General features: G+C 45.8%; 1 protein-coding gene across 1 annotated transcript in view; it reads right to left on the reverse strand.

Annotated features, from left to right (window-relative positions):
- LOC310853683 (thyrotropin-releasing hormone-degrading ectoenzyme-like) overlaps positions 1 to 25,000 on the reverse strand; it is a gene marked incomplete at both ends in the record, with an annotated part of 235,628 nt that overhangs the window by 7,643 nt on the left and 202,985 nt on the right. Inside the window, 4 exons of the mRNA XM_083758078.1 lie at positions 10,611 to 10,778; positions 17,012 to 17,119; positions 17,758 to 17,873; positions 18,914 to 19,061. Coding sequence (XP_083614204.1) covers positions 10,611 to 10,778; positions 17,012 to 17,119; positions 17,758 to 17,873; positions 18,914 to 19,061 — 540 coding nt within the window. The remainder of the gene's footprint in view (positions 1 to 10,610; positions 10,779 to 17,011; positions 17,120 to 17,757; positions 17,874 to 18,913; positions 19,062 to 25,000) is intronic.

Here is a 25,000-nt window from a genome sequence, read left to right on the forward strand (position 1 = left end):
GCATTGTATCATCAATATACAGTTAATTCTGCGGTTCAGAAAAGGCTTCCAGAGCATTGTATCATCAATATACAGTTAATTCTGCGGTTCAGAAAAGGCTTCCAGAGCATTGTATTATCAATATACAGTTAATTTTGCGGTTCAGAAAAGGCTTCCAGAGCATTGTATCATCAATATACAGTTAATTTTGCGGTTCAGAAAAGGCTTCCAGAGCATTGCGAGTAGAGCTGGTTTGGCTCTTCGTGACGTAACGGTGATGTTGCAGTGTTGATTCATTTGGCCTTTTAGAGGCGAGTCGGAGCCAGACAGCTGTCAGTACCCGCACAGCGGACGAGAGAGGTGCAAAGAGAAGTGAATTGTTAAGTGAATGAATTAAGTGAATGGTTGAACACAGCTTACATATTACACTTCTTAAGGTATAACTTAACTCTTTTTCACCAGGATGATGGTGATGGAGAAGACAGGGTCCCGCTCCGCTCCAGAGGAAAACAGCCCAGTCACAAAGAAGAACATTCCTCGGCAAAGAAAGAAGCAGCACCGCAGCGCGCACCCCGACGCGCACCAGCTGTTTGTCGGAAACATCCCTCACGACGTGGAAGAGGCCAAACTCAAAGAGGTCTTTGAGAAGTACGGGACGGTGCTGAAGCTCAACATCAAGAAATGCCGTAAGCTCCCCAACTTTGGCTTTGTGGCGTTTGACGGCGCGGCGCCCGTGCAGAGCATCCTCAGCGACAGGCCCATAACGCTGCGCGGTGAGGAGCTGCTCAACGTGGAGGAGGTACGGCAAGCTCAGCACTAAAGTTCTCAAACTCTGCCCGAACCCGACCAGGCCCGACCAAGCCCGACCCGACGTTTTAGGGCCGGGCCGGGCCCAAAAAATATGCTAATTAGTCGGGCCGGGCCGAGCCTCGGGCTCTGTGATTTTCCGCAATTTTGTTCTTTTATTTTATTTTTTTAAAGTGTTATTATAATAAAAATAGCAATTCTGTTATTTGTGTAATGTGATTGTGTATACGTGTATGTATTTATTATGAAGAGGGCTGCGCTAGGCGATTCACTTGTGACAGGAGGACTGGAGACGGGGGTCGCATCGCACTGGCATTTCAGACTCGGAGGCCTCGTACACACATGTCAAACCATGTGACTTCCATTGGAAAAGCATTGAGAATGAGGCGGCCATGAAACACAGACAGAACAGATCATGTCAGTCCAGCATGTGTGTACGAGGCCAGAGCAGCATGCAGCCTGCACTGCGCGCAGGCAGTAGAGAACAGTGAACGGTGAGAGACTTGCGTGCCTTGCTACCGCTGGTTTCCCTCTGGTTTGCGCACCAAACGAGCTACTAACCACCAGTTAACTTGCCAAGTTGCCATATGCTTAAATATTTTATAAAATCAATCGGATTATCACAGCTGAAGAAGCGTCAGGTTTTCGTCATGTTGCACTGAGAGTCTCGTTAACCCAGCTGGCTGTGATGAATAAAACCTAATTATTAATCAACGTCACCAAACGATCCAGTGATATATAACTTATAGCTACACGTAAAGCAACTTGACTTCAGAGGAAACTAAGGGAGGGAGCTGCAGCAGCTATTCGTGTTTACTCACCAGTCACCACCACCACTGTATGGAATCCATTAGAATGATTGGAAATGGAAGTTATGGAACATTAATAGCCTATTCTAACGTGAGTTACATACATCCTTTATTTAGAAAAATCCGTTTATCTCCGTTCTCACTTTCACACTGAAACACGGCGCCGCTGCGCTGCCATTTAGTGCTGCTTTTTTTTCTCTCTTTTTTTTCTGTCGGGCTTTTGTCGGGCTTCGGGCTTAACATTATGGCAATTTTTAGGGTAGGGCCGAGCCTCGGGCCGACCCAGTTAGGGTAGGGTCGGGCCGGGCCATAATTTTTGGGCCTGTTGAGAACTATAATTCACATCAGAGCCTCAGTGTGTCACTGTGGAAGACTATTCACATCAGAGCCTCGGTGCGTCACTGTGGAAGACTATTCACATCAGAGCCTCGGTGCGTCGCTGTGGAAGACTATTCACATCAGAGCCTCGGTGGGTCTCTGTGGAAGATTACTCCGGCCTCAGTGCTGTTAGTGTTTAGCGCCCTCTAGGGGCAGGTTGTAACCTCTGTGCCCAGAGTCACATTGTTTCTATGTATATTTTGTTTGCAATGCTCCATTTTTATGTACTTATTATTATTTTCTACCAATCCGCTAATGAGATTAGGTTATTTACCCACGGCTGGACTACATGCTACAAGAAGCCGCAGTGAGATCCATGTGTTGCTATGGCAACAAGCAGTGATTGAGAGAGCCCGCCCACAGCTCACCTGGCTGATTGAGTGATGGGCAATCACCAATGCCTCAATGTCTGGGCCACCTGGAGAGTTTGACTCTGTCAGTCCAGTGTGGAGGAGAGCAGAGAGTGAGACAGACAGGCTACTGGAGAAGAAAGTAGCCTTGCCGAGCCATGAGGCCCATAGGGCAGGAGTCTATAGCCCCGTTCAGACCAAAAAAAGCTGGAAATAAAAGCAAAGCAAAACTCATTTCGACGCAGCTTTTTTTGGATAAAGTGGGCGTGTACAAGGTACCTGTCACTCAAGCTGCCTGGACTGGCTTTGAGAAGAAAACAGACAGTTTGATCAGATGGCGCATTTGAAAGTCTAAAATGTAACCTATGTATGGATGAATAAATAATATAATCTTGGTAAACTTGTTTGTAAATAACCGAACGAGACTACGGACCGGATCTCAATCCTCCCTCTTTTACCCCTTCTTCAGTGCTCATGTCTCCCCCCCACTCCGCTCTTCTCTCCCCCAGGCCACGAGCGAAACCCTCCGGGCATTTTCTTATATAGCGGCTCTGTATGTAATGTTGATTTAGCAAGAGCATACCGTAGAAATACAATTGTATATATACAGCACGTCGTAAAAGCAATTAAAACAGCTTATGTTTACGTGTGATTTCCGGACATTCAGTCCCAAGTCTCAAGTCCGGGGAAGGGAGCCCCCGCGGCGCTGTCTGTCTGTCACTGACCCTCCTCGGCTGGCTATATGTGGCAGTAGGAGACCGCTCATCCACACTGCACATTATCATTCACAGTCCTCAGTTCAGGACAGGTCGGATCAGGGATGTCCACATGCATATCATACAACTGATATAAAGGCTATTAATTATTGATCTCTCTCGCGCACACACACACACGTGTCTCCGTGTCGGGCGGCTCCTCCACGGTGCTCAATAACACACACACACACACACACACACACACACACACACACACACACACACACACAGGGATTGTGTTCTATCTATCTATAAATATAGGCTATCTACTGTCTTTCAACTTTTGCTATGAGGTTCATCGATAGGCCTACATGAACGCAATAAACCAATTGAAATGATTCCCTCAAATAAATCTTATCTATATGCGATTGGTTTATCGATTCAGAACGGGTGTGAATGCAGGATCACTTCTCCCCAGAAACCGTGCCAATCCACTGGGAACACGGAACACAACCTGTTTTCACCGCTTCGACAACTTGTTTCTCATATAAACTTTCATTTATATCGATAAATATGCTATGGTCTTGCCAAATATCCATTAATATTTCATATACAGCCCATATTTAAAAAGTTGGAGAATCGAGCTGGACAGCTTTCGCAGAGCCTTTTCCTTTTGTGAAATGAGCTCAACTCCGCCTCCTCAAACCACGCTGTGCTATGATTGGCTAGAAGCAGCTTCTAGAAGCTGAAGCCAGAATCCAGCTTTTAAAAGCTGCTTCAAAGTTAAGTTTTGAGGAGAAAAAAAGAAACGCAAAAAAAAAAAAGCTGTTCATTCCAAGCTTCAAAACGCAAAAGCTGCTCTGCATAGAGATAACATGGGGCCACGAAGCTAAAGCAGAAGCTAGCTTCTTTGGTCTGAAAAGGGGCTTATCTCCTGTTTCTGTAGCCATGAGGCCCATAGGGGCAGGAGCCTATCTCCTGTTTCTGTAGCCATGAGGCCCATAGGGCAGGAGTCTATCTCCTGTTTCTGTAGCCATGAGGCCCATAGGGGGCAGGAGCCTATCTCCTGTTTCTGTAGCCATGAGGCCCATAGGGGCACAAGCCTATCTCCTGTTTCTGTAGCCATGGGGCCCATAGGGGCAGGAGCCTATCTCCTGTTTCTGTAGCCATGAGGCCCATAGGGGCAGGGGCCTATCTCCTGTTTCTGTAGCCATGAGGCCCATATCTCCTGTTTCTGTAGCCATGGGGCCCATAGGGGGCAGGAGCCTATCTCCTGTTTCTGTAGCCATGAGGCCCATAGGGGCAGGGGCCTATCTCCTGTTTCTGTAGCCATGAGGCCCATAGGGGCAGGGGCCTATCTCCTGTTTCTGTAGCCATGGGGCCCATAGGGCAGGAGCCTATCTCCTGTTTCTGTAGCCATGAGGCCCATAGGGGGCAGGAGCCTATCTCATGTTTCTGTAGCCATGAGGCCCATAGGGGCAGGGGTCTATCTCCTGTTTCTGTAGCCATGGGGCCCATAGGGGCAGGAGCCTATCTCCTGTTTCTGTAGCCATGAGGCCCATAGGGGCAGGAGCCTATCTCCTGTTTCTGTAGCCATGAGGCCCATAGGGGCAGGAGCCTATCTCCTGTTTCTGTAGCCATGAGGCCCATAGGGGCAGGAGCCTATCTCCTGTTTATGTAGCGTGAGGCAGCTTGATGTACAAGTACACCCCCTGGACATGACGCTAGTATGTCGCAGGGATTTACCCCCCAATCCAACCAGTGATGCTGAGTGTCAAGCAGGGAGGCACTGGGTCCCACTTTTAGAGTATTTGGTATGACCCGGCCGGGGATCGAACGCCGACCTCCCAGTCTCAGGGCGGACACTCTAACCACAAGGCCACTGAGCTGGTCTATCTGGAGAAGCAAGAGGAATATTTCCCAAGTCTTGCCATGTTGCCTATTCCCTTTTTGGAGTACTTTTCCTGTATATTGGATATCTACCATTGGATATTGGTAAGAGGAGAATTACCACCACACGCAGCATTGACTGGTTTCCATTTGGATTTCTTTTGGGACATTTGAGTTTAGTTTCGGACAGCGCCAGGACACTTGGGATTTCCGGTAAACCTTTTTGAGGCCGTTTTATTTCATTTTGATTGGAAGACAAGAGGTTTCCCCCCCGACAGCAACGATATGCACATTACAGACATAATGAACCTCATAAACAGGCATTATAAAAACCCTATAAAGGAACGTCTGGCAAGAAGAGAGAAAGCAGCTCGGCTGCACAGGAGGTACTGTAGGTGTTGTTTTGCGCCCTGAAACAAAACAAGATGAGCGAAACAACTGTGCAAAAGCAATCTGTGATCGCCAGGCCCCGTACGTGACATCTGGGGCGCTACACGTATACCGTCTGGAGTTACTTAAGGGGTGAGGCTGCAGATCCTGTCTAAGGTTATGAGAAAATAGGGATTTTGTGCGCGGTGTGTGTGTGTGTGCGCGCGTGCAAGCGCATGCGTGCGAGCATGTGTGTGTGTGTGCGTGCGTGCGTGCGTGCATTGTGTGATATCGTCGCTGACATTTCAGAGGGATGTACCCAGGTCCCAGAGGAATCATTTCAGATCTTTTTTTTATTTTTATTTTTTTTATGAGCGAGCTTTGGCGATAACAAAAGACCGCATGGACCGTTTGACACTGCAGCGAAATGCTCCGTGATCATCAGGTTGAAAATTAACACTATAAACACCCCCAAATGACCCCTGAATGTATATACCTTCAAAAGTACAAAAGGTTGAGTAAAATAATAATTTAATAATAATAATAATAATAAAACTTTATTTGTATAGCACCTTTCATGACATGCAGCTCAAAGTGCTTTTAGTGAATTCTTGGCACAGCATTTTGTAAGTGAAATTTCTCCTCTGCATGTAGCCATCCTAGCTCTTTCTGAGCAGTGCACTGCGTGTGTGCGTGTGCGTGCGTGCGTGCGTGCTGTAGATGTAGAAGGATGTGAAATTTTGCTGCATTCCGAGGGCTGCTGTGGACTGTTCTCTTTGTATTGTTGGGAGAGTACCTAATGTTCCCTCAGCGCTGTGTTCCCTCAAAACAAACCCTAACCCCTCAACCTTAAACTGAGGGAACATAGGGCTGAGGCAACACTGGGCAAGACGTGGACAATGGAACCGATTCAACACTGGAATGGAACCGATTCAACACTGGGCAAGACGTGGACAATGGAACCGATTCAACACTGGAATGGAACCGATTCAACACTGGGCAAGACGTGGACAATGGAACCGATTCAACACTGGAATGGAACCGATTCAACACTGGGAAAGACGTGGACAATGGAACCGATTCAACACTGGAATGGAACCGATTCAACACTGGGAAAGACGTGGACAATGGAACCGATTCAACACTGGAATGGAACCGATTCAACACTGGGCAAGATGTGGACAATGGAACCGATTCAACACTGGGCAAGACGTGGACAATGGAACCGATTCCGTTCCCTGCATCTTGGATCTGGTTCCCACGATTCCTATGGTTGTGTTTTTAACCGCATGTAGTGTTTGTGTGTGTGCGTGCGTGAGAGAGAGGGGGGGGAGGGGGGTGATATAAATAGAGAGAGGTTGATAGAAAGAGAGAGAGAGAGAGAGAGAGAGAGAGAGAGAGAGAGAGAGAGAGAGAGAGAGAGAGAGAGAGAGAGAGAGAGAGAGAGAGAGAGAGGTTGATAGAAAGAGAGAGAGGGGCAGAGCTACTGTAGGTAAATTAATTTCTGTTCTTCTCTCTGAGGGCAGATTAAGTGTCAGATTAAGTGTCGGGCGAGCGGCGGGTTCATTTCTCTGTGTTTTTCACATGTCTCTCTCTCTCTCCTCCTGTTCTCTGGATTAATGACGCTAATCAGTGAAATCCAACAAACCTCCCTAGAATAACAACATTAATTATGTTTCACAACCAAAACCAGGTGTATAGCTTAGCTGTGTCTAATTAAATGATATTGTATCTGATGTGTTTTCATGAGCGTATGCATACTGTTTGTGTGTGCGTGTGCGTTTGCGCGCGGTGTGTGTGCATTGTGTGATATCGTCGCCGTCAGGTGGAAACTTCATGTAAGTCCAACATTGTTACATTTGAGGATTCAAATTCAGTGATAGCAAAAACAAAAAAAAATGCAGATCTGCAAACACCCCGCAATGCGACACGGTTTGAGTTTGTAGATCTGCTATGACAAAGTAGGGCTATAGAAATATATATATATAAATAAATATAATAAATCTATATAAATCTATATAAATCTATATAATAAAATAAAACATAAAGCCTGGAGATGAGAGGTTTCTTTCTGCCCCGGCAGCAAGGTTTTATTATAGCTCAGCTGGGCCCTGTCTGTAGCTCTACTGGGCCCTGTCTGTAGCTGGGCCCTGTCTGTAGCTCTGCTGGGCCCTGTCTGTAGCTCTACTGGGCCCTGTCTGTAGCTCTGCTGGGCCCTGTCTGTAGCTCTGCTGGGCCCTGTCTGTAGCTCTGCTGGGCCCTGTCTGTAGCTCTGCTGGGCCCTGTCAGATTCAAGATTCAAGATTCAATCATTTATTTGCCACGTCAACAAGTTGATAGGAATTTGTCATTGTGTAGGCACTCATTGCAGTTACGGGGATAGAGACAACAATCAGAGCTACACAGCTGCAGCCATATTTCTCAGCTTTCTTGCATCAGAAAAAAGGAAGAAGAAGGATAGGGGGGGTGGAGAGGGGGGGGGGGGTAAGAAGACATCACATCACATTTCAAGTAAGATGATAATACTCGGCTGTGCAGGCACGTTTCTGGGTGGGGATGGGCTGGGTGGGGGTGGCGGGGGCTTGGGCCAGGCATAAAAAAGCTCTCTTCCTATGCAAGCCATCGAAGGATGAGCTGCGCGGGGGGAGGAAAAAAAGATACCTAGCTGCAGGGGGGGGGGGGGGGGAGTAGAAGGCGGCTGTATGTAAAGACATGTGTGTCCATAAGAACAGTTCGGTGGAAAGTTCATTTCCCATGTGTTTGTGTAAGTGTGTTCCTGGCATATCTCCCCAAGGTCATGTCACGTTGCCTCATTGTCCTGCGTTATCATGGCGGGTTCAGTGGAGACGAACACGGCCCAGACGAAGACACAACAGGTGTCAGGGAGGGTGGGGGTTGAGGTGGGGGGGGGGGCAGAGGATATTTTTCTTACGCTGTCTCTTCTTGTGGAGATTGTCACAGCCCAATCAGCAGAAATCTTGTCACCATGAATCCAAATAATGCTTCTTCTACGCTGATAGTCGGGGGGAGATCCATCAGGGTATTGAGCAGGCTCTCCAGAACCCAATTTACATGAGAAAAAAATGTTGTCCATCACGTACAGAGACCAGCACACTAATTCCATGATTAGTTCCATGTTTTGATAGTTTCAGGGGTTTCGAAGAGACAGTGTAGAAGAGACGCTCTGAGCAGGGAGTATACAGACAGGGAGGGAGAGACCGCCCTCTTCAAGAGGCAAGCAAGACTGTCTGTAGCTGGGCCCTGTCTGTAGCTCTACTGGGCCCTGTCTGTAGCTCTACTGGGCCCTGTCTGTAGCTCTACTGGGCCCTGTCTGTAGCTGGGCCCTGTCTGTAGCTCTACTGGGCCCTGTCTGTAGCTCTACTGGGCCCTGTCTGTAGCTCTACTGGGCCCTGTCTGTAGCTCTACTGGGCCCTGTCTGTAGCTCTACTGGGCCCTGTCTGTAGCTGGGCCCTGTCTGTAGCTCTACTGGGCCCTGTCTGTAGCTCTACTGGGCCCTGTCTGTAGCTCTACTGGGCCCTGTCTGTAGCTCTACTGGGCCCTGTCTGTAGCTCTACTGGGCCCTGTCTGTTTCTCTACTGGGCCCTGTCTGTAGCTCTACTGGGCCCTGTCTGTAGCTCTGCTAGGCCCTGTATGTAGCTCTACTGGGCCCTGTCTGTAGCTCTGCTGGGCCCTGTCTGTTTCTCTACTGGGCCCTGTCTGTAGCTCTGCTGGGCCCTGTCTGTTTCTCTACTGGGCCCTGTCTGTAGCTCTGCTGGGCCCTGTCTGTTTCTCTACTGGGCCCTGTCTGTAGCTCTACTGGGCCCTGTCTGTATCTCTACTGGGCCCTGTCTGTAGCTCTACTGGGCCCTGTCTGTAAAAATCAATGCGAGATATACTGAGAGGAAAATGCATCTGCGATCTACAGCCATGAGCGTGCACGGTGGTGGTGTGGACGCGTACGGGCCATTTCATCAAATACAGGCTCCTTTGTGTGTCCCCCCCCTTGGTGAGCCGAGTTCTAAAACCGCCGCAAAGCCGATAAGCTCGCTCTGATTGGTCAGCCGGCGTATACCTTCCCAAGGGCTTATTTGGAAGCGGTGATGGATGGAAGAAGCTCCTCCAATGTGTTATACTTAACCCATTCTGACCTGAGATCAGATTCATACGAGGTTTCCACTGGACACACAATGGTCTGATTAACCCATTCTGACCTGAGATCAGATTCTAAAAATGTCAGTCGTTCTTCGATTTTTCTAAAATAGCAGACCTACAAGCTCGTAGCGCGCCACTCGGTGGCGCGCTATGAGCTTGTAGATCTGCTATTTTTCAATAGCTAAAGCACGACATGATGCCAACACCAAAATGGGTTCCCGCCCCAAAATGGGTTAAGTAAAAGTAGCGCTACTACAATGACCCACCTGTCCTGTTGTAGGACGTTATGCAGAAAAGTGTGACTCACGTGTCGAGGTTGGAAGGTGCTATAAGGGAATGTGTTGCCGTAGAAATGTGTGTTGAGCAAGGAAGCTCTGAGAAGGAAGGGAAGTGGTCACGTGACTGGGCTGCGCCATGACACTTTCATGGGAGCCAAACTCACACCGATAGTGCAATGAATGCATGGCAGTGAATGGAGCCGGCTGGACCAGCTCATAACAAACACTATTTATGAATGACTGAGACCTTTTTGTAAAGTAATCACTTCTGGAAAATAACAGAAGACATATCACAGGTTGTTTTCTAATCAATTACTTTTCGATGTGCACAGAGTGCACAGTATATCATTTTATCTGAGGATCTAAACAGCAGCAGGTATCGTTTCTGGCTCCGAAGTACGGCGATATTTGGAAACAGACAGGAAACGGTGGGAAGTCTCGCGATACTTGGTGCGTTGAGAAATGTACTTTGTACTTTATGGTATCTCTATTTTTATAGAGATACCATACCTCTATAAAAATTACACAGTGTACACATCGAATAACAACACAGCAGACATTAATGTGTTACATGTCTTCTGTTATTTTCCAGAAGTGATTACTTTACAAAAGGTCTCAATTGTTCATAAATAATGTTTGTTCATGAGCTGGTCACTGAGCTCTCATTGACTCCAGTGCATTCTGCCAAACTTCCGGGTAGTTTGGCTCCCATGAAAGTGTCCATGAAAGTGACATGGCGCAGCCAGCCAGTCACGTGACCACTTCACTTCCTTCTCAGAGCTTCCTTGGTGTTGAGCAGGAAGGTGCTATGAGGGAATGTGTTGCCGTAGTAATGTGTGACTCACCTGTCGAGGTCGGAAGGTGCTATGAGGGAATGTGTTGCCGTAGAAACGTGTGACTCACCTGTTGAGCAGGAAGGTGTTGTCAGAGCAGGTCAGCGCCTCCAGCAGGATCTTCTTCTCCGACACGGCGTTGGTGGAGTGGAACTTCATCCAGATGAACTCCCAGACGTCCTCGTCCATCAGACTGACCCCAGTGCAGTAGACGATGTCCCTGACGTTAGGAGGGATCCTGAAACAACCAACATAACAACAAACATCAGACTGACCCCGGTGCAGTAGACGATGTCCCTGACGTTAGGAGGGGTCCTGAAACAACCACATAACAACAGTAGACCATGTCCCTGACGTTAGGAGGGATCCTGAAACAACCACATAACAACAGTAGACCATGTCCCTGACGTTAGGAGGGATCCTGAAACAACCACATAACAACAGTAGACCATGTCCCTGACGTTAGACCCTGTGGTTCTTAACGTCGGGTACGCCCAGGGGACGCCCAGGGGCCCTAGAGGTAGCCATGAGGTCCAAACTGACTCTAACTAACTTCATGTCTTCGCTCCTATAGATCTGCTCTTTGGTCTTCCTCTGTCGATGGATGGATGGATGGAAGACCTTGTATTGACCCTTGTGGACCCTCTCCAAAACGAGATATTGCATCTCAAGGGGTAAAGGCTATTCCAAATAAAGAATTTCAATATAAGGGGTACTCATATTTGTTACTATTATATTTGTTATTTGTAAAAGTAACGTACACAATACCTGTGTACGTTATAGGGATGTGTTGTGTAGGACAAATGAAACAAAATGTAATGTGTTAAAGGAGAATTCCATACTAAAAGGCTTTCTTACCTTTCTTCCAGGTGTTATTTTGTGCAAAAGCTCCTTATTGGCTATTTCCCCTACCATAAGCCCTAAATGAATTGCATTGAATTGAATGGGAATTGAATGGGGCTATGGGGTGTTGTGCTAATTCGCTTATTTACATCGCTCAAAATTATAATTTCTTTGTATATATCCTCTCTTCATAATGTAAATAATATCCCAAGCGGCACACTTTACTACTTCTTTCGATGGAAATAAGCGAATTAGCACAACACCCCGTAGCCCCATTCAATTCCCATTCAATGCTGCAATGCAATTCATTTAGGGCTTATGGTAGGGAAAATGGCCAATAAGGAGTTTTTGCACAAAAAAACACCTGGACCTCTTTGGTGGGGACGTAACGACTACAAAGAAAGGTAAGAAAGATAAGAAAGCATTCTAGCATGGAATTCTCCTTTAAATTCAAACTCCTAACATATTTGCAAAAGTTGGTACAACATGTGGAGCTGCCCATCATCACCTGGATCTCCATATATGAAGATCACGACACTGACCTCATCAAAGCCTGGATACCCATAATACATGGTTTGACACATACTGGATCTGCATACATGGAGCCCGCCAGCAACTCTACATCTGACCTGATTATCACCGACACCAGATTAACCCATTTTGACCTGAGATCAGATTCTAAAAATGTCTTCTACATTCTGACAGTTTTCTGAAAAAGCTATATGTTTCTATGTCAGTCGTTCTTCGATTTTCCAAAAATAGCAGACCTACAAGCTCATAGCATTATAACATAATGCCAACAACAAAAATGGTTCCCGCGCAAAATGGGTTAATAGTTTAACTCCTGCTTCTCAACTGTGTCGTATCAAGAACATATTTTATTTAACGTGGAATGTTTTATTTGAGAAAAATCTTCCCTTATGTTACGAGGATCATTTCCTTTCCACACAATAATTTTAGATGGAGGTCCGCTGACAATACAAAAAATAAGTTATAGTTTTACCACTGCCCAGTGGAACAAAATAAAACATGGATCTGAGCTGTATTAGAGTGGAATGCATGAGTATAGGGCGTCGCAGTCCCGCCCCCTTTCAAAACGACGAGTGGCCCAGGAAATGATTCATTTTCTCCATAGACTTTTCAAAAAGTATTTATTTAAAGACGGTTACGCCGCGGACAAAGCCAACTCGGATCGTGACAAATCATGACAACAATTACAATGTTTTGGGCCGATCAAATAATTAGTAAGAAGAAAAACTAAACAAATAGTGTTGTATCCTGGGCCTTTATTTTCTTCTTTCAAATTATTTGATCGGCACAAAATATTGTGTTTGTTGTCATGATTTGTAGCGATCCGAGTTGGCTTTGTCCGCGGCGTAACCGTCTTTATATAAATACTTTTTGAAAAGCCTATGGAGAAAATGAACGGAGAATCATTTCCTGGGCCACTCGTCGTTGTAAAAGGGGGCGGGACTGCGACGCTCTATACAGTCGAGGTCGGCAGCGAGCAGATACGTAGGTGGAGTTCTAGTGTGTTCCACAACCACAAGAAGAGGCGGACACATTTTAATTTGTTATTCATTCATGCTGCTCTGCTTGTACGTCTGGTTAACAATATGTGACCAGATTTGACTGAGAGACTGCCATCGCGCACATTCCAACTTTTTTTTTTTTTTCAAAATGACTCTTCACATACTAGAGCATGTCTGAAATAAGTGTCAAAACTGAAATTGACATGTAAATATGAAAAGAATGCTTAAATATGTAGCTATTGTAATGTTAGAGACCACAGAAGTGAACCTTTCAAGCCTGTTTTCTAAACTTGCTGTTTTCTGCAAGACATCACTCTATAAGCCATATCTCCAAAACTGGTGGGTCAAACTGAACAACCAATATGTCAATTTGAAGCTATGATTCCCTGCTTTGATATGAAATGAAAAAACAAAAATTCAAAAAAATCCAATGGCAGTCTCCCAGTCAAATTTGGTCACATATGTTGGTTATTTTGTTAAGTCTTCCGTCACTGATATTTTTCTCTGATTATGTTTGAGTCGGTGCACAGAAGCATGTGGTCTCCACTGGACCAAAGCAGGCAGAACCAATACTTTGCCAAATAAAGCGATTTATGCCTCTTCATAAGACAGTGTCTCACACACACACAGGCGCGGTTGGAATGTTCCACGGGCCCTAATGCAAGATTGACAAGTCACAAATGACATCCGAACTTTGGATGGCTGACGATGATCACCAAGGACAGCGCTCGTAGATATCCGACTTATGGAGGTTTGAAAATCCAGCTTTGAACCGAGGTAAACGAGAGAGGAGTTGTAATAGCCGGTGGTGACGGAGGCGTTGCATAGCAACCGGATCAATGTTAAAAGCTGCTGTGGGGCTCAACCACATAGCTCCCATAGCTGGGGGGTATAGGATAACATTCGTACCTCACAGAGAAATAATTAAGATTGGAGCGTTCAAAGAGGTCCATCTACAGCTGCTGGACAACGGGGACGCACGGAGGACAGATGAGGAAGTGGTCTGCAACGTGCCACCTTGTGAGGGAGGGGCGTGGATGGCTGCCAAGGGGCCAGCGAGGCAATCCAATGTTGAAGCGCAGGGCCCTAGTGGTAAGAGGAAGGAGTGCAGGCGGACCCGTGGATTCATGACGAGGAAACCCCGTGCAGCAGCTGGGCTTTAACATTGAGTGCTCGGTTGCACTTCGGCATTTGGAGGTCCAATGCGGAAATGCGCCCAAAAAGGCGGAAATAGACGGTCCTTCGGGCGGCTTCAAAACGCCACTGAGCAACTTCCACCGACATGCATATAGCGGAGGGGGCGGAGCTTCGCGCCAGTTCAGTCTCTATCCTTTTAATACTCTATGATGGTTGCCCACACCCATACAATGCCCACACGCAGCCCTCCGGTGAGCTGGGCACAGTGGCAGGAGCTCCAGCAGAGAAAACAGATGGCCCACCTTTACACACATCAGCGTACAAGCCACATGCATGCACGCACGCACTAGGCACGCGCACGCACACGCACGCTCACTCCAGCAGGAGACTAATGGCTCATTTTCACAGCTGCGTGATGTGCACATCCTTAATGTCTACTGGGTTTTTGTGGGCTCATATTTTAGAGCAGTTTTGGCTGCAATTAGACGGCAGCTTTCTGGATTTATTCTTCTTTGTTTATTCGGGGTTACACGATTTAGGTGCCGCCATTTTGTTTTGTTCAGTCACCACCGGCGATGCATACCGTCAATACAATGTCATTGAGTTCTCTGATGATATATACTTCTCATCCTGTGAGAATATATACTCTAGACTAGTGTAAGCTATGCTATTATCACTGTTAATGTCACAACAATTTGACTTTTCAGGAAAAGGAAAAAAATAATAAAATAATCTGTGGTCCAATGTATCCAATGTAGTTATTATTTAGTGGCAAGCTCTTGTTAATATATTTCATTTGTTAAATATTTATTAAACACACGGACACACACTTTCACTGTTGAGTAATAAAAATAAATAAATGAAAATAGCAATTCCACCAACTGATGCAACTGATGCGAGATGACATTAATGTATGCAGGGGGAAAAACACATACAAAGTAGAAATATGCAGTGCTTTAGAGCAGGGCTGGGCAACGTTGACAATATATTTCCACACTCACTCCAGAGGGGCCACAGTGCATATTACTGTCGTAGCAAAAAGTAGCCGATCTACAAGCTCAAATCGCGTTGCAGCGCGACGCGTTTTGAGCTTATAGATCGGCTACTTTTTCTATATTTGAATTGAAAACCTGAATAATTATTTTGCTATTTTTAAAATTGGAATCCTGAAAAGTAACCTTTTTCATGAATTTCAAACGCATTTAGTTTATAGTTACGTTGACTTTATGAACTGTTAACATAACTACATTGGACACAAAAAGACAATACAATTTTAACACTAGTCATTAAGTACTAGTCATTTATTCATGGAATTATAGCAGCTGATATCAATAATATATCAGTATTCTGATTTTAACATGGAGGGCCACATTAAGTGAAGGTGGGGGCCGCATGTGGCCCCCGGGCCGCCAGTTGCCCATCCCTGCTTTAGAGTAACTAAGTGCATGTATGTACTGTATTTAACCAATGTTTAGGCCCTGACGTCGAAATAAAAAAAAAATGTCTTCGAAAAAAGTTTTCTGAAAAACCTTCTGTATCAGTGGTTCTCAATATTTCATGTCAAGGACCCCCAAAAAATTATATGTAATTGGCCGCCGACCCCCATCTGAAAATATGTTGTTCCAGGGACCCCCCCCCCCAAAAGCAAAGATTTGAGTTAAAAACGTTCACTCTGTAATCAAATATATTCAAAGATCTGAGGCACATTTTCACGATTTTTCAAAAATAGCAGACCTACAAGCTCATAGCGCGGTACTCGGTGCCGCGCTATGAGCTTGTAGATCTACTATTTTTAAATTGCTAAAGTATAACATAATGCTTTAAAACACCAAAAGGGGTTCCCGACCAAAATAGGTTAATAAAAGTTTGAGTTTCTTTTTCTTTTTTTTCCCTTCAGTATTTACAGTTTTCAATACTTCTACCCCACTACATCTCAGAGGAAATTATTGTACTTTTACATTATGTGAAAAAAACTTTAGTTACTAGTTTAAGTTACTATACATGTAGATTAGATTTAGAGTATTATTACAAAACATACATTAACCACTCCAGCCCTAGTATAGACCATAGCAGTGGGCGTGGATTTCTAGGACCCACTGAAAAATCTGCCAATTTTATTTTTTTCCCCCATAGAGATTTACAAAAATATTTGTATGAATTATTTTAACCCATTTAGGCCTGAAACGTCTATATATAGACGGTTTATATATATATATATATATATATAGACATTTAAACAAGCGCTAATCAACGTCTAATCTAAGGATAGACGTCTAAAAAAAACCTTTCATTTTTAGCCGTTTTTTAGACGTGCGTCTAATAGCCGTCTATTGCTCAAGTGGGATGTTCTTATAATCTAAACACTGTGACACGTTTTAAAAAGTGTCACAAATAAGTATTTAGAAGCTAAAAAAATGGCAACAAAAAAATACGGGGAAGCAGCTTCTTGCTTCTAGGGGCCGACGGCATGGAACAAGCTCCCACTGTACCTTCGTCAGGCAGCCTCTGTAGACATTTTAAAAGCTCAGCTCAAGACCCACTTCTACAACACTGCTTTTAATTGATCTTTTATTTTTTGTTATTCATGTCCTCACTGTATTGCATTACTGCTTGTTTTTTAATGTCGTTGCCTTGCTTTTCTTTTATTCTCCATTGTTCTGTAAAGCACTTTGAGCTGCATTTCATGTCATGAAAGGTGCTATACAAATAGTTTTATTATTATTATTATTATTATTAAACGCTTGGATTTAGTCTGAAGGAGATACAAGGTATATCTGTCAGACAGCGACGATAGGAGGTTTCCACAGCACTATACAGGCGCCCGTTGGGAACCCCTCAGGTTATGCACGACTTCAAACTTGCGTTGGCGTGGACCCTATGGGGGGTGCCGTGCCCCAGTGTGTGTGTGTGCGTGTGTTCGTGTGTGTGTGTGTGTGTGTGTGTGTGCGTGCGTACGTACCTGTTTTTGTTGCTGGAGATCCAGTCAGAGATCTGAGCCACAGCCTGGCGATGGCAATGTTTGTTTCCAAAGCTACACGCCAACATTATAACCTCTCTCTGTAGCTCACTGACGCACACACACACACACACACACACACACACACACACACACACACACACACACACACACACACACACACACACACACGCACACACACACACACACACACACACACACACACACAGTCAAACGGAAAAATAGACAGAATTAACTATTCAATAACAATAGCTTAAAAAAAAACACATGACACAATTACATTAGTAATGAATAGGGTGATTTTGAAATGAAACCAATTTAAAATGATTTAAAATCAAACTATGGCCTGATTCCAATGATCTACAAAGCATTGTGACTTCAAATGACTTTTCTGTTCCTATAATTATGCTCTCTCTAAGTCAACAGTACATAACTATGATCCACTGATGCATCTCAAGCTGTAATGAATTAACCCATTCTGACCTGAGATCAGATTCTAAAAACGTCTTCTACATCCTGACAGTTTTCTCAAAAAGCTATGTTTCTATGTCAGTCGTTCTTCGATTTTTCTAAAAAAATAGCGGACCTACAAGCTCGTAGCGCGCCACTCGGTGGCGCGCTATGAGCTTGTAGATCTGCTAAAGCATATAACATAATGCTAACACCAAAAGGGGTTCCTGCCCAAAATGGGTTAAGTCAATAATCAGATATCAGATCTGTATACGTACTCCATCTGGTAGGACGCTTGCATGATGTTTGCTTCGTTGCTCGGTGCATTGCTAGGCGCGTTGCTGGGCCAACCCATCTTGTGGTACTGACTGGCGACCTGCTTCAACACAAAGTCCTGTAAACACGCACATGCCCGCACAAACACACACACACACACACACACACACACACACACACACACACACACACACACACACACACACACACACACACACACACACACAAGTTTACAAGTTAAAAATGTAGCCGATCTACAAGCTCAACGGACAGAGATAAAGTGTTTTGGTCACAGACAGACAGACAGACAGACAAAGGAAAGGTACTATGTTTACCCAGGGTAACTGGACTAAGGAAAGGAAAGGTACTATGTTTACCCAGGGTAACTGGACTAAGGAAAGGAAAGGTACTATGTTTACCCAGGGTAACTGGACTAAGGAAAGGAAAGGTACTATGTTTACCCAGGGTAACTGGACTAAGGAAAGGAAAAGTACTATGTTTACCCTGCAGGGTGACTGGACTAAAGGTACTATGTTTACCCAGGGTAACTGGACTAAGGAAAGGAAAGGTACTATGTTTACCCAGGGTAACTGGACTAAGGAAAGGAAAGGTACTATGTTTACCCAGGGTAACTGGACTAAGGAAAGGAAAGGTACTATGTTTACCCAGGGTAACTGGACTAAGGAAAGGAAAGGTACCATGTTTACCCTGCAGGGTAACTGGACTATTGAAAGGAAAGGTACTATGTTTACCCAGGGTAACTGGACTAAGGAAAGGAAAGGTACTATGTTTACCCAGGGTAACTGGACTAAGGAAAGGAAAGGTACCATGTTTACCCTGCAGGGTAACTGGACTATTGAAAGGAAAGGTACTATGTTTACCCAGGGTAACTGGACTAAGGAAAGGAAAGGTACTATGTTTACCCAGGGTAACTGGACTAAGCTCAATAACTTGTTTACAGCCATGCTCATAGAACATTTCATGGTAGGGGTTCAATGCCTTGCTCAAGGGCACTTCAGCGGTGGTCAATTTTAATGTGCCGGTCCGGGGATACGAACTAGCGACCTTCCGATATCAAGACCGCTCCGCAAACCGTTCGGCCACCGCTGCCCCTGACAGACAGACAGACAGACAGACAGACAGACAGACAGGTCTTACACTGAACAGGTTGTAGTCCTGCGTGCGGTCCAGCAGTTTGTCCAGGTGGTACAGAGAGCGGCTGGCAGCGTGCCAGGGCAGGAAGCTGGGCTCCTGGGGCAGGTAGCAGATCATCTGCAGTGGGATGGACTGGGGCAGGTACCCCGCCCTGATGGAGAGGGAGAGAGACAGAGAGAGAGAAAGGGAGGGGGAGAGAGACAGAGACAGAGACAGAGACAGAGAGACAGAGATATCTTTTGTTAACCCATTCTTTCTGACCTGAGATCAGATTCAAAAAATGTCTTCTACATCCTGACAGTTTTCTGAAAAAGTTATGTTTCTATGTCAGTCGTTCTTCGATTAGCTATTGAAAAATAGCAGACCTACAAGCTCGTAGCGTGCCACTCGGGGCCGCGCTATGAGCTTGTAGATCTGCTATTTTTCAATAGCTAAAGCATAGCATAATGCCACACCAATGCACAGTTACTTCAGCACCATAGACAGCAGCTATAGGGGCAGTTACTTCAGCACCATGGACAGAAGCTATAGGGACAGTTACTTCAGCACCATGGACAGCAGCTATAGGGACAGTTACTTCAGCACCATGGACATCAGCTATAGGGACAGTTACTTCAGCACCATGGACAGCAGCTATAGGGACAGTTACTTCAGCACCATGGACAGCAGCTATAGGGACAGTTACTTCAGCACCATGGACATCAGCTATAGGGACAATTTCTCCAGCACCATGGACAGCAGCTATAATATAATATATTGGCTCCTGGGTCGAGGTGCTGATATGCAACTTATTTAATAATTTGAGTCATTATAATACTGATGCTAGATAAAACCAGGCCTGTTTCCATTCAATGCCAGCTTGGAAAATGAACAATGGCGGACATTGTAAACAAAGTGGAAAATGCTAATTTGGAACTGACCTCTGAAGAGAGGGAGGAATTATACAAAGTAGGGTGACATTGATGACATCAAAGTAGTTAGTAGTAGTATTAGTAGATGACATAAAAAATAGGACCAAATCAGTTGAGCTGTTCTTGATAGCAATTTCCATGAAAGCCCCTATATGAGTGTGTGTGTGTGTGTGTGTGTGTGTGTGTGTGTGTGTGTGTGTGTGTGTGTGTGTGTGTGTGTGTGTGTGTGTGTGTGTGTGTGTGTGTGTGTGTGCGCGCGCGCGTGCCTGCATGTGCTTTCCATACGCTCTTTGGCTGACCCTCCCTTGATTCGGATGATGGAGTTTGAATTGTTTTCCATGCTAAATGGTGCTTCTTGCTGGTGTGTTGCTCTGAGAGATGCTAAACGGTGCTTCTTGCTGGTGTGTTGCTCTGAGTCGATTTTGCCATTTATAAAGTTTACCTCAGCATCTAGGTAAGCATTATCAAGTGCCTTTTTAGCCATTATTAGTTGGACTTTCTTGGCTTGTGATGGTGGTTTGTGGTAGGCGTGAGAGACTGACCTAAGATGTGTTCTTGTGATGGTGGTTTGTGGTAGGCGTGAGAGACTGACCTAAGATGTGTTCTTGTGATGGTGGTTTGTGGTAGGCGCGAGAGACTGACCTAAGATGTGTTCTTGTGATGGTGGTTTGTGGTAGGCGTGAGAGACTGACCTAAGATGTGTTCTTGTGATGGTGGTTTGTGGTAGGCGTGAGAGACTGACCTAAGATGTGTTCTTGTGATGGTGGTTTGTGGTAGGCGTGAGAGACTGACCTAAGATGTGTTCTTGTGATGGTGGTTTGTGGTAGGCGTGAGAGACTGACCTAAGATGTGTTCTTGTGATGGTGGTTTGTGGTAGGCGTGAGAGACTGACCTAAGATGTGTTCTTGTGATGGTGGTTTGTGGTAGGCGTGAGAGACTGACCTAATATGTGTTCTTGTGATGGTGGTTTGTGGTAGGCGTGAGAGACTGACCTAAGATGTGTTCTTGTGATGGTGGTTTGTGGTAGGCGTGAGAGACTGACCTAAGATGTGTTCTTGTGATGGTGGTTTGTGGTAGGCGTGAGAGACTGACCTAAGATGTGTTCTTGTGATGGTGGTTTGTGGTAGGCGTGAGAGACTGACCTAAGATGTGTTCTTGTGATGGTGGTTTGTGGTAGGCGTGAGAGACTGACCTAAGATGTGTTCTTGTGATGGTGGTTTGTGGTAGGCGTGAGAGACTGACCTAAGATGTGTTCTTGTGATGGTGGTTTGTGGTAGGCGTGAGAGACTGACCTAAGATGTGTTCTTGTGATGGTGGTTTGTGGTAGGCGTGAGAGACTGACCTAAGATGTGTTCTTGTGATGGTGGTTTGTGGTAGGCGTGAGAGACTGACCTAAGATGTGTTCTTGCCTCGGATTCTAAGGCTGAGGCACTAGATTTACTTTTGCCTCTACCCTTCTTTTTGGGGAGCATCGCTAAGGCTACCTCCTCATAGGGTTAGGGTTAGGGTTACACATCTTCTACATTATCTGCGTCAATATCGAAGATGACTCAGATGAGAGTGACTGAAATGTGTTGTATACTTCAAGAGTGAAACTAAGACTGAGTTTAACAGACACTTTCAAAGAAATTAAAGAAACAGCTGGATGGCACTACACGCCTTCTAATGAGAGCGCAAAATCTCTCTTGGAAGAGCTACCCTAATATACAGCAACCTTCCCTGTGTTTCTTCACTAGTCCCATCCAGAAGAACAGTTTTCCGGCCACTGCTACAGAGCTGACAATGAGGGTTATATCTGCCCTTCTTCTCTGGAGTCCTGCCTCAAAGCAGACCACAGGTAGAAAACAATGAGGTTATATCTTCCCTTCTTCTCTGGAGTCCTGCCTCAAAGCAGACCACAGGTAGAAAACAATGAGGTTATATCTTCCCTTCTTCTCTGGAGTCCTGCCTCAAAGCAGACCACAGGTAGAAAACTGTCGTTCCATGATGTCATCGCTATAGGGACACATGATGTCATCGCTAGGGACACATGATGTCATCGCTAGGGACACATGATGTCATCGCTATAGGGACACATGATGTCATCGCTAGGGACACATGATGTCATCGCTATAGGGACACATGATGTCATCGCTATAGGAACAAATGATGTCATCGCTATAGGGACACATGTCATCGCTAGGGACACATGATGTCATCACTATAGGGACACATGATGTCATCGCTATAGGGACACATGATGTCATCGCTATAGGGACACATGATGTCATCGCTAGGGACACATGATGTCATCGCTATAGGGACACATGATGTCATCGCTATAGGGACACATGATGTCATCGCTATAGGGGACACATGATGTCAACGCTAGGGACACATGATGTCATCGCTATAGGGACACATGATGTCATCGCTATAGGGACACATGATGTCATCGCTATAGGGACACATGATGTCATCGCTAGGGACACATGATGTCATCGCTATAGGGACACATGATGTCATCGCTATAGGGACACATGATGTCATCGCTATAGGGACACATGATGTCATCGCTAGGGACACATGATGTCATCGCTATAGGGACACATGATGTCATCGCTAGGGACACATGATGTCATCGCTATAGGGACACATGATATCATCGCTATAGGGACACATGTCATCGCTATAGGGACACATGATGTCATCGCTATAGGGACACATGATGTCATCGCTATAGGGACACATGATGTCATCGCTATAGGGACACAGGCATCAGTAAGCAGTTAACTGGGGATGGAAATGAAGGACTGGGAAGTCTGCCGTGGCGTTGTGAACCGCGGTCAACAGATGATGCTGTGCGGTGCGTGTGCGGTGCGTGTGCGGTGCGTGTGCGGTGCGTGTGCGGTGCGTGTGCGGGTCATGTTCTAGATAATGTGCTGCATAATAAACTATAATATCCCGAATAATAAAAAAAGTATTGTGCATAATGATCGTCCTGCATGATAAACATTGTGTTCTAATGAAGGCAATGTACTGTAACCTGTCAGGACTGTTTAGCTCCGAACACTGCTGTGTGTTTGCGTGCGTGCGTGTGTATGTGTGTGTGTGTGTGTGTGTGTGTGTGTCCTTGAGGGGGTTCCAGATTCCCAGCTAAATTTGTAAATATATCAACACAATATTATTGTTTCACCACTTTAACCCTATGTTATGATTCAGCTGTTCATATACAGGGCAGATCTTCTGCTATATTTGGGTGGGGGGAGGGGGAGGGAGGTTGGCACAAAATCTAAATAAAATACATCATTATTATTTTTGTCTCCACCAGGCCGAAGGCATGGGGAGAGAGTATGTTTTGCCGTCCGTCCGTCCGTCCGTGTGTCCGTGTGTGTGTGTGTGTGTGTGTGTGTGTGTGTGTGTGTCTGTTACCAGCTAATCTCTGGCACCGTTAACCCGGTTGATGACAAACTTTGCACACACACTCCCTGGATGCCAACGACGAACCTGTTATAGCGCCACCAGCAGGCCCACTTTTGAAAAACACATTTTTTTATATTACTCCTCCAGATTCTGTCCCAAATCGTTACACACTATCTCTACAGTCATGTGTTCAAGACGGATCTGTCCGATATTTCAGATTCCATCCTAATTGGCTAACATTGGCTTTCAAAGTTTGCAGGATTGGCCCGTTTTGAACAAAAAGCCTCAAATCATGAACGCAGCGTTCCTTTTACGTGAAATCTTTCACAGACTTTCCTACTGGGCTGAGGAATATATCCCACCCTTTTCACATTTGCCTGTTATTATAGCGCCACCAACAGGTGGATTTTTGCAAAACACCTTTTTGGAACAAAATGCCTCAAATCCAATCATCCAATTGCCATCCAAGGCGTAGGAAGAAATGTCACATTGGCCTATTATAGCGCCACCAGGAGGCCACAACCTGACCTGGCCTGGTGGAGACCTGTCCTGTTATAGCGCCACCAGGAGGCCACAACCTGACCTGCCCTGGTAGAGACCTGTCCTATTATAGCGCCACCAGGAGGCCACAACCTGACCTGGTGGAGACCTGTCCTATTATAGCGCCACCAGGAGGCCACAACCTGACCTGCCCTGGTGGAGACCTGTCCTATTATAGCGCCAAGCGGAGGCCACAACCTGACCTGCCCTGGTGGAGACCTGTCCTATTATAGCGCCACCAGGAGGACACAACATGACCTGGTGGAGACCTGTCCTATTATAGCGCCACCAGGAGGCCACAACCTGACCTGCCCTGGTGGAGACCTGTCCTATTATAGCGCCAAGCGGAGGCCACAACCTGACCTGCCCTGGTGGAGACCTGTCCTATTATAGCGCCACCAGGAGGCCACAACCTGACCTTCCCTGGTGGAGACCTGTCCTATTATAGCGCCACCAGGAGGCCACAACCTGACCTGGCCCCTGGTGGAGACCTGTCCTATTATAGCGCCACCAGGAGGCCACAACCTGACCTGGCCTGGTGGAGACCAGTCCTATTATAGCACCACCAGGAGGCCACAACCTGACCTGGCCCCTGGTGGAGACCTGTCCTATTATAGCGCCACCAGGAGGCCACAACCTGACCTGGCCTGGTGGAGACCTGTCCTATTATAGCACCACCAGGAGGCCACAACCTGACCTGGCCCCTGGTGGAGACCTGTCCTATTATAGCGCCACCAGGAGGCCACAGACCTGCCCTGGTGGAGACCTGTCCTATTATAGCGCCACCAGGAGGCCACAGACCTGCCCTGGTGGAGACCTGTATGCCCAGAGGGACACTTTTACTTCTAGTTAATATTATTATTGTTCCATTTTACGTAACATTTGGTAGTGATGATGTGCTCCATGCGTACAATATTTGCACTAATTTTAAACCCCCCCATTGGGGTAAAAAGAAAGAAAAAATTAATCCCCATTAACGGCTTTACTTCTTTCACTACAAAGGCTGTTATTAATATCCTCATTCTCATGTCCATAATTATGTAGGTCAAATTAAACGCGCCCTTAACCCATTCTGGGCGGGAACGTTACCATTATGTTGTGCTTTAGCTATTGAAAAATAGCAGATCTACAAGCTCAATCTACGAGCTTGTAGGTCTGCTATTTTAGAAGAACGACTGACATAGAAACATAGCTTTTTCAGAAAACTGTCGGGATGTAGAAGACATTTTTCAGCATC

The sequence above is a fragment of the Protomyctophum parallelum genome (assembly GCF_964188405.1).
Source record: "Protomyctophum parallelum genome assembly, chromosome: 22".
Taxonomy (NCBI): domain Eukaryota; kingdom Metazoa; phylum Chordata; class Actinopteri; order Myctophiformes; family Myctophidae; genus Protomyctophum; species Protomyctophum parallelum.